This window comes from Lycorma delicatula, chromosome 3, assembly GCF_047948215.1.
Source record: "Lycorma delicatula isolate Av1 chromosome 3, ASM4794821v1, whole genome shotgun sequence".
Classification (NCBI taxonomy): Eukaryota; Metazoa; Arthropoda; class Insecta; order Hemiptera; family Fulgoridae; genus Lycorma; species Lycorma delicatula.
Genome location: NC_134457.1, coordinates 169,761,482 through 169,772,250, shown reverse-complemented (window position 1 = coordinate 169,772,250; position 10,769 = coordinate 169,761,482). Strand labels below are relative to the sequence as shown.

The 10,769-nt window shown below is 29.1% G+C and overlaps 1 protein-coding gene across 1 annotated transcript in view; it reads right to left on the bottom strand.

The window, feature by feature from the left end:
- Nucleotides 1-284: 284 nt before the first annotated feature.
- Nucleotides 285-10,769, bottom strand: part of LOC142321031 (zwei Ig domain protein zig-8-like) — a 42,215-nt gene continuing 31,730 nt past the window's right edge. The window contains exons 4-6 of the mRNA XM_075359026.1: nt 9,415-9,542; nt 3,095-3,263; nt 285-790 (exon numbers count right to left, since the gene is read on the bottom strand). Of these exons, the coding sequence (XP_075215141.1) occupies nt 624-790; nt 3,095-3,263; nt 9,415-9,542 (464 nt within the window). The 3' untranslated portion in view covers nt 285-623. The remainder of the gene's footprint in view (nt 791-3,094; nt 3,264-9,414; nt 9,543-10,769) is intronic.

The following is a 10,769-nucleotide window of genomic DNA, read 5'->3' as shown; positions in this document are numbered from 1 at the left end:
TTTAAAGATATACAATTTGTAAAAAAACCATAGCTCTTTATTTGTATTTCTTACTGTTATGAAAAAATGTGTACTAATTGTGAGTCATATTCAGTATCTGTTCAGTAATCTATTTTTTGTGATTACTAATATTACAGGAATTAATAATTTAAGTTAAGAAATAGAAATTCTAGTTAACATAAAGAATAAGAACAAGAATGGTGTTATTCAAATTACATTTTATTACTCAACTTTAATATAATTCAACATAAATATTCTTTTATTACTTGAAAAAGTCACTAAATATTACTCATTCGTTTTATATATATATTTTTATAAACTGTTAATATTATAAATCTTTGTTCATGGTGTTAGTCACCATGCCTTAACTGTTAATGCATACACTATGGATCTCAGCAAATTATCTGATTTCTGATTTTTTTTTTTTAGTTTCATATTAATTCAGTTTCTGAAAAAAGTTATTTTCAATTATTAATAAAAATTAAAAAAAACTATGAAAAGTATAAATTATTATTAAAAATAATTGCTCAAAATAATCGAGTTTACTTAAATAATTACCAGGTGGAATCTAGTTTTTTTTAATGTAATATTTCTTTCATATTTCATTAGTTTACTAGTTAATATTATCTGTGGTGATGTTGGGTCAACAGCTGTGTTGAAGACACTATTGAAGTGGCAACACTGAATGATAACATATTATGTAACCAACACAATAATAACAAAGCTAATATATTAAATGAACTGTTTGATAACCCTGCTGAACCAGTTTGCATTGCAGCTGGACTCTCTCCTGTAAAAAAATAATAACTATATAAAAGTGAGGAATAAAATTCTTAAATTGTTATCCTATTGAACACCATAAATAATTTTAATTATTTACCTAGTTAGGTAAAACCAAATTACATATGCTAATCCTTTACACATGCTCAATGTAAAGCAGTAACTTCTTAATATAGTTACAGAAATATACAATATACAAGATGATACTTCAATTAGCAAGATAAGGTAGCATACCAACTAGAGAATCATTCATCAAGCCGCAAATTTTAACCAGTTTGGATTGGTTGTCAACCAACATGTAGATAATAAAGTTATCATCTTTAATGTTTTTTGTCATTATGTTGGGTGAATATGAGAAAGACTGTAATCCAAATACCAAATATAAATTCTAAAAAAACTTTTAAAAATTACTGGATCATTTGACTATCAGATCAGATCGTAACTAGAAGTTTAGGTAACAGTGTCAAGTCTAAAATATATATTTTGGCATAATAATTTAAAATTTATTTTATCAAAAACAAAAAGAATTGTTATTTTGCTTTTTAAAATGTTGAAATCATGAAATTAATTACATTTAATAGACTAATAAATTGTTTTCACCAGTAATTTATGATTGAGTATTTTTTAATAAAAAAAAAGTAGGTATTACAACTGAGGTTAAGACTGTTTTCTGCTAAGTTTACTTCTTCTTCTGAAAAAAATTTTACTGTTAAAAAGATGTGCTTTTAAGAGTTTCAAGATTTTTGAATAATTTGTTATATCAAAATTTAGGTGTTTATTGTCTTTAACATTAGCATAAACTCGTTTTTAACAACATTTTGATGTATGAAAAAACACACATGCAGACATGAAGCTATCAAAATGATTATTTTAGTAGAAGAAAAAAACACTGAAATCTATGAAAAGAATGTGAAAATATTTTGTAGATATTTAATGTATATGGAAATATTTAGTCAACAAACGACATTATATATATTTGTAAATCTAATTAAACATTACAACTTTTCAGGAAATATGATTGCAGTGATTTGATGTAATCAGACATAGCAGTTTAGCAAACACCATTACATCACATCAAATGACTGTGGATTTGGCATTCATGGGACAAATAAAGTTTTTGTTGCTTAAGAAACATGATATGCAACATAAGAACAATGGCATAGGCACAGGCTGTCAAAGAACTCAACTGAAAACATTCTTGGTGTAATAATTCATTGATCTAAATAAAATACATTTCTGTAAATAAAAAGTGCCAGTAAGATTCGATCAACAAAGTAATTATTTACATTTATTATTGACAAGTAATTATTTACACCAAACAATAAGAACTAACACTTTGTAAAGCAGAAAATCATAAAAATAATCCAGGTGAAAGTGAATCCATGAATTGAAATCAGGTGTTAGTTGATCAAATATATAACTTATCTGTATCAGCCAAATTTTTATCTATTATACTACTACTTCTATATACTAGTTTAAATTATATTACAATGTACAATCAATTAGGACAGACATGACATAATGTAGCATTATCAGATAATATGAAGAATGTATACATTACTATGTTAAACTCTAAGATATGATCAGCAAAGGCATTTACTCTCATTAGCAATTCCTTCAGTGATTTTTAATGTGCTATAGCTTGGTAACAACAATTAATTTTTCCTCTGCTCAGTGCTTACATTTTAAAAAACTTATCAGGATTAATCAAATAGTCTGTAAAATCCAGCTGAATAAGATATTATTTGCTGGCTACATCACTTTATTCTGTATGGAATTTACAATCAAAACTGATTTGTGCCAAAATAAGCTATGAATCATTGGTTTTTGAATGAAATTTCTGATAAAGAAGTATTAATTTTAATTTGTCCTCAATTTTTATTATATTTATTAGCATTTTTAATTTTGCGTGTTGTCCTTTACATTACCTAAACTGAAAACTACCCAATGCTACAGCTCCCTTCATCTAAGTAATGAAATCAGGACAAATTCCAGTTTAAGGGTTAAACCATAAAAAAAAAGAAACATTCTCTTATTACTTAATATTTTCAACTAATTTGGTAATTTAAGTATCTGAAGAAAGAATACAATTCTTTAGATCACCGAGTCAAATCTATATGCTGTTAACATTTATTAATGACTATATTAGTTGACATTATTTTATAAATTTATTAAAAGAAAGAAGTTTAATGCCAATCTCATCATAATCATTAATTTAACTAGTAGGCATGGACTTATCCTGTGTTGAAGTTATTTATAATCAGTTTTTGATGATAAATTATCTAGGTGTCACTATCAAATTAAATTACTTTACCTTTTAAAATGTGAACTTGAACGCTGGCAAGATCAGCATTAGAAGGGCTGCAAGAATATTTGCCAGAATCTGGCTGTTGAGCATGTTGCACCAGTAAATAAGATTTTGTAATATCTCCTTTTTCAGTAATTACACTTACTCCACCTCTATTACTGTCGTAGCTTATCACCTGAAACAAATAATTATTTCTTTAAAAAATACACTAATATGTATATCAATTATATGTTGTTATATATCATTAACATGATAAAAAATTTATATTCAAAGAGAATGTTAATACCTACACTCCTTAAGTAATTTATGATATCAATAATTTTCTGAAAAGTGGTTTAAATATTAAATAAAATCTGAGAGTCCTATGATATCCTGTCAGCCTTAGTACATTATATAATAAGTGATTAGGTGTAATGCTGAAATTTATTAGTTTTTTAACTCGCACGTTGTCATTTACAAACTATATTACTCCTTCATAGAACCTCTGTTCTTATATAGTAAGGTCTGGTAAAGTGATTGTGTAGTTAATAACTTGACCATTGAATATCAATATTTGACTACAAAAATTATGATTAGCATTGCTGATTTAAAAGAAAACAAGAAAGATGTCTGATTTACTAATGTAAAAATAAATAAAGATTGTAGCAGTTTTCAGAGTATAATGAGAAAATCTCATTTTTCCTCTAGCAACAGAAGCAATAAGTTGTAACACATGCAAATTTAAATAAATAAATGAATAGAATAGGTCACTCTTGAAGGAAAATAAGCTGTGTGTATGTGGTATAAGGTGTATCTAAATCTGCTAGCAGAGGCTCTCAAAACAAAAATGTTATAATTTATTCACAGAAAAGAACTACTAAAAAAAATTCTCAATCATGATCTACTCTCCTGAGGAGAATTAGCCCAAATTAAAAGAAATAACTTATATTAAATTGTTTCTATAAAATTAGTGTCTAAAATAAATTAATTGTTTGCAAAGGTAAATAAAATATTTAAGTAAGAAAATGTTAGATAGATTTTCCCAAGTAACAACTTTTCACCAAAAAGTTACAATTATGTATGAAAGGAAATTTGTACTATATCACAAAATTTTGCTCAACACTGAAATTCAGAATACTCTGAATGAAAGATTGAGATGGTTCCTCTTTGCCATAGCCATATGTTGTTAGGAGCTACAAATATACAGCACAAAAGATTGTGGGTGACAATTTGCTACAAGCCATCTTTGAAATTGACACAACTGTTCTCAAGATAACAAGCATTGCATGCCAGCCTTACCTTACTAAGGAATGCAAAGTGTGAAGTGCTTCACTGAGCCAAACAAATTATAGCACATTATTATCATTATGCCAGTCCTAACCAAATCCAGAATATTTTTAGTGCTACAAGTGATTCTTTCATTCTGTTCATCACAGGGAATGGTTATATAGGGTGATAACAAATATATAATTGTAGTGAATGGTTATATAGTGAACATCATTATTCTTGAAAAAGCAACTCTTACTAATGCCTCAGACCTCAAGTACTTTACACACATCACAGCCATAAGAAAAACTGTAAGGATTAATAAGGATGTAGGGAACTGTTAAAAATTTAAGCCCAAAAAAATAGAATTAGTTTCCTGAACAGTGAATAAGCTTTACAGCTACTTGGATGGAGCCAGATTACTATTTAATTAAATTCAGTAATAAAAAAAATTCCCATCATAAACATCCTAGCATTCTAAACTGTAATTATTTTAGAGTATAAGTAGCTTGCTAGATTATAAACAATTCATCTACATATGAACCACAATAAACAAGGGTAATAACAGTCTCAAATCCCAGGTACTAAAAATAATCTACGCCAAAATTCTTCAAATAATAAAATTTTCAAATATTTTATCAAATCCCTTGAAGGATTGCATAATTTTTTCATGTAAGGCCATCACCCAGATTAATTTAAGACAAGTTATGCAACTAATTTGTCCAGTTATATACATGCTTTCTACATGGTCATCACATTACCATTAACCAGTAACATCATGCACTGATTTTATAGCTCTATATCTTTATTTTATAGCTCTATATGATATTTAAGTTTAAAGAATTTGACAAAAAAATTGTTTGGTTTTAAATTAATTTATTATTATCCTGCTATAACTAAATTATACAATGAGATTATTTAAGTCAGCTTGCTGGATTAAAAACAATTCATGCACAATCTCAAAATGCAAAATCCATTTAAAAATCAAGTAAGATTAGAGATTTTGTAATTACAGGAAAAGTTTGGTCCTGCCCTTAAAACAAGTTGTAATTGTTAATTTATGTTTCATCTAATCTTTATATGTATCTTTTTTTTAAAAAAAAAACCTTTTGTCCAAAATCAACTGAACTGGTAGGTGGACAGCTTTATTTTGTGTAAAATTTCAAAGTAATGTTCTATAACGGGTAACTTTGGACGTAAACTTTAATTAAAAAACAATTATATAGTATCTATTTAATATCAAAAAGTACAAAGATTATATAAAATGAACTTAAATATGATTATTATCTTTGAATTACATTTTTTTAGAAATACAATTTGTTAAAAATTTAATTGCACTTATTCCTTACACAAATACAAAGTAATCAGCTCTAGAATAAAATTGATCTATAGTTCATACGGAAATGCATATATGCATTTGATTGATATGCATTTTAGTGGTTTAACAACACACTTATAATGATCAAGTTTAATGTTTGCTTCATCTTCCTCATTCAGAAAACATACATATTTATGGCTTTTGTAGATTTTCTCATGAATGAACATTTCAACTGACTTTTTCCCTACAATTTTACAAAGAAATTTATTTTGTATGCTTCTGTTATTTTACTTCATGTAGCTGAGCTCAACTTAACATTATTGAGCTGATCTCGTAACAAAATTATTGTCATTTAGGCTTTCACAATCAGTATTCACAAATTCTTCATTTTCTTTTACAAGCACTGATGTCTCAGAATCATCAACCTCATCTAATGAGATTACAAATCTTCATTTGCAGCTTCATCTTGTTCAGGTTTCGTAGCTTTTTTCTTTTGTGTTCCGGTTATTGGTAGTTGAGGATCCTCAGAATTGCTAACACTTCATCCAGCAGGGTTGTTCATCTTAACTCTCTTCTGCCTTAATAAGACAGGAGTTATTTCTTTCTCATATAGCTTTTTAAGAATGACTCAAATATATTATCAGTAGATCACATTCTGATTTGGGTCAGCAGTGGCTGGTTAAGAAATGTGTTTTAAGATATGGATTGTAAAGATGAATTCCTATTTCTTTAAATCCTGCAATTAAATTTTTTTCTCCATTGCCATGTTCATTCATATCATCCAGACACTTCTTTAATAATCTAGGCAAAAGTCTTTAGGAATTTTTCCTATGTTTTTTAACTTCCATTCAGTCAAAACTATTCTTCATTTAGATTTCAAATCCCTAAAGCATACAGCAATGTTAACTAGCTGTGTAGTATGAGTGCTGTTAAAAAAAAAATTTAATATTATTTTCTTTTAAGGAAGATATGATTTAAAAAGTTGTTGCAGCTCTTCTGCAACAACTTTCTTAAGTTGCTTTTTAGAATAATTTGCTTAGGATCTTCCACCAATTTTTTCTTATTTAGAAATGACAGTTATTCTTCTTTTTCACCCGTTATTCAGAAACTGCAGTTATTCCATCAGTAAGCAAATTTTAAGTAATATTAACTATATAAACAATAGATCAGCAGAGTTTTATTAATTAAGTTAAATGTCTACCCAGTGGAGTGGCTTTGAACATGTCCAAAGTCACCCATCTCAGTGCACAAAGGAATAAATGAAGCAAAATATAATTTGAGGTTATTAAATACCAGTTTTGGCAAAACTTAGGTTATAAAAAATCAACTAATTAAACATGAGATAGACAAATGGAAATTAAATTCTAATTACTTTCTTGTCTACAGGAAGAGGTCAGAAGACATAAAATTCTGGTTAATTTATGATTTAAACTTTAAAAAATTCAACTACAAAATCAGTTGTAAGAGTACAAAATCACAGTTCAGAACCCAGAGTTGCCATCAATAACTTGAAAGTAACAAAAATATTGTACAGTAGACATCTCAAAATCAACAAAAAAGTTTCTTTTTTTTTGTTGAGTCACCAGTTTTTACAGTACTGCAACATTGTCTGCTGCTAAGAATCCCTTACACCTTTTCCATGGGAGAATATGATGGATGGTATCTACAGTTAGCATTTCAACCAGCAATTCTTGTCCTAAAAATACTACATATTCCTTCTTATAATTTTATATCTTAAGTAATTAAATATCAGAACATTCATATATACCCTTAACAGTAATAGAATAAAGCTCAATTACTGCCTTTTGATCCTTATACCATTTTAAGTCTTGATTATTGAAATTTACATTCTTTAAATGTAAATCAGTATGTAATAAATTAAATTTTATTAAACTTCATCAATATGATTAAGAGATAAAAATCACAGAACTGACCAGTGACAAAAGATTTTTTTTTTTTTTACAAAAATATATTAAGAATGAAGGTAAATTATAATAAAGACTAAAGAAATGATCTAAATATTGAAATATGTCTCTCAGATGGTGATTTGTATTCTATTAATGTATTTGATCATTCTTTTATTGTGATTCTGATAATTAATAATATGCAATGATATCAAGGATGAGATACGAGGGTAAATCAAATATAAACGGGATTTATGTTCCTGAGCGTTTACGGTTGGTAGGACTGGGGCCCGCGCTTCTAGTATGCTTGGGTGGGGTCATTTGGTGTGGGGAAAGGCAACCTTTCCATACTCCCAACCAATTCGTCAGTAACGCTCACAATGTCGGAGCAACAGGTGCAGCGTTCTACTACGCAACGCATAATTATAAAATTTCTTGCTCGTGAAGGAGTTCAAGCGACGGAAATTTTCCGGAGATTGACTGCACAGTTCGGGGACCAAACATTGTCAAGGACTCGTGTGTTAAAGAGTTCAAGGAAGGACGAGAATGAGTGGAAAATCAGAAACGCGATCGTCGTTCTCGGACCAACATTACAGACGAAAACATTCGCTCGCGCGGTTCGAGACATTCTTGAAGACGATTGACGGGTGAGAGTATCCGAAATTGTAGAACAGGTCGGAATAAGTTATGGGAGCTGTCAAGCAATCATCACAAACGACCTACAATTCCGTAAAGTGTGTGGCAGATGGATCCCTCGCCTTTTGACTGCAGATCAGAAGTTGAGACGTTTGGAGGTCTGTCAGAGGCTTACAGCAAGGTTTTGCGAAAGAAGGTGATGCATTTGAGTCGGATCATCACCTGCGATGAAACATGGGTCCATCACTACACTCCCCAGTCGAAACAAGCCTGTATGGAGTGGCGGAGGAAAGGGAGGGCAACCCCAGTGAAAGCTAAGACTCTACTGTCAGCTAGCAAGGTTCTTTCAACTGTTTTTTTCGACCGGCGAGGCATTTTACTCATTGATTTTTTGCATTAGCGACTCACAATCAGTACTGCTTACTATTGCGAGCTGTTGAACAAGGTGAGGGCTGCATATGCCAAAAAAGAGAAGACCATCGATTCGAGAGACCATCCTTCTCCACAAGAATGCCAGGCCCCATACTGCAGCTCTAACGGTCTCAAAACTAGAAGAAATGCACTGGACTCCACTTAATCCTCTTCCCCATAGCCCGGACTTATCGCCCTGCGATTTTCATTTGTTTGGGCCTGTTAAAGAAGCTCTAGGAGGGCAATGATTTGATGATGATGAGGACATGGAGGGATTTGTACGCAATTGATTGCTGACACAACCAGGTTCATTCTACGATGTTACAATAAAAACCTTCTTTCTTGCTGGGAAAAATGTATTTCTAAGGCAGGGAAACTATGTAGAAAAATAAATTATATTTGCCTTTTATTTTTCAATAAATAAATTTAAAAAAATATCCTGTTTATATCAGATTTACCTTTGTATTAATATATGTTAATATATAATATATCAAGGTGTATGCAAATTTACAATAAATTTAGTAATTATTATTTTGTAATTGCTCATGATAAATGTTATATTTCCATACAGCAATACTACTCTAGTACTGAATTAATTAATTGTTTGTTTTGCTCTGACTGCTGCAACTTAACATCCAGCAGTTTTCTCCATCTTTTAGCCAGGCAAACCTTAGCTACTAATGAACAAGCAAAAAATAAAATGAAAGAAAGTTTAATGTAACAACTGGTTTTCACACAACAGATTAATTTTTACATTTTCTCAGTATTTTATGGTATTAGCTGTAATTTAGAAATTTATAGTTATCAAATACCTCATCTTCATGATACCAGAATATGAAAGCAGGTGGTTGAGGACTGTATAATACAATACATGTTAAATTAATTGTACTTCCATGGTCTATATGGAGATCAGGACCACCTAATATAACAGCACGAGGAACTGAAAAAAAACAAAAAACAAATAATGAATTACATAGTCTAAAAGAAAAACAACTAAATTAAAAGTATATATTGATTTATTAAATCAAACTTTCCTTTAGCAAATCTAAATGAGTTTTACACATAAATAGCCACTTTGTGGCATAAGTCTTTGTTAGTTGTCATTCATGATTCTCAGTTGTTGTTAAGTACTCACAATAAATTTATTTTAAATATTTTTAATGTTTAAACTGCTTTTAATAATTAAATATAATCTCTATAACAGAATTTGAACTACTATGTTTAGATAGTACATACTTTAATTTTCACCATATTCTGTTTGTACTGAATTACTATGGTTTTTAAATCATTAATTGTTGTGTGATACTTTATACGCAATTGGCAGTGATTTCTACAATGGACAAGTAATATCATTAAAATTTATTTTTAATAATTTTATTGATGAGTCCAATAACCTGTAACTTTTTGTGGAAAGCATAGAATATCATATCAGTATACAATAATACAATATCAATACAATATACAATATCATATTTCAAGATATTTTTACTTATCTTTGTGGAGAAATTTTATTTGTGGTTAATTTTTGAAGAGAACAGATAATACCAGCTAAAAATATAATTATCAATAATTATTTGTTTAACAGTATAATGAAACTTGATAACACTTTTAAAATTATGGAATAAATGTTGCACTTTTAAAATACTGGAAATTTTTCTTTGATAAGCCCTTTCAAATTTATTAAGAGGAATATTTTTAGTATTCACTGGATTATTACTTACACTGCTATTAGTGGCCCAATCATTATGTATAAGTATATTAAAAAGAATACTTTTTTTTTTATGCGTGGATAATCATCCAGATTTTAGACTGTCAAACTGAAATGGAGTTGTTCATCATTAATGGGAGCAAGATAAATAGAGTAATGGGGTGGATAAATATAGTGTTTTCTTTCTTTCCAAAAGCACAAAGCGGTAATAAAAAAGCACAAATGATAATGACTGATTCAATAGCTAGAGGAAAGTGCATGTGAAAAAATATTCCTCAGCATGAAGTGATTAGAGATACAGATTACCTATAACAAAAGTTTCAAGTATAAAAGAAACATTCAAAATTATTGAATTTATTGTAAAGAAAACAAGAAATCATTCAAGTTAGTTTGAACTTAAAACCAATTCCTATAAATTTATAAATGTGAGATTCCAGATGGGCCTCCCACCTCATTGTA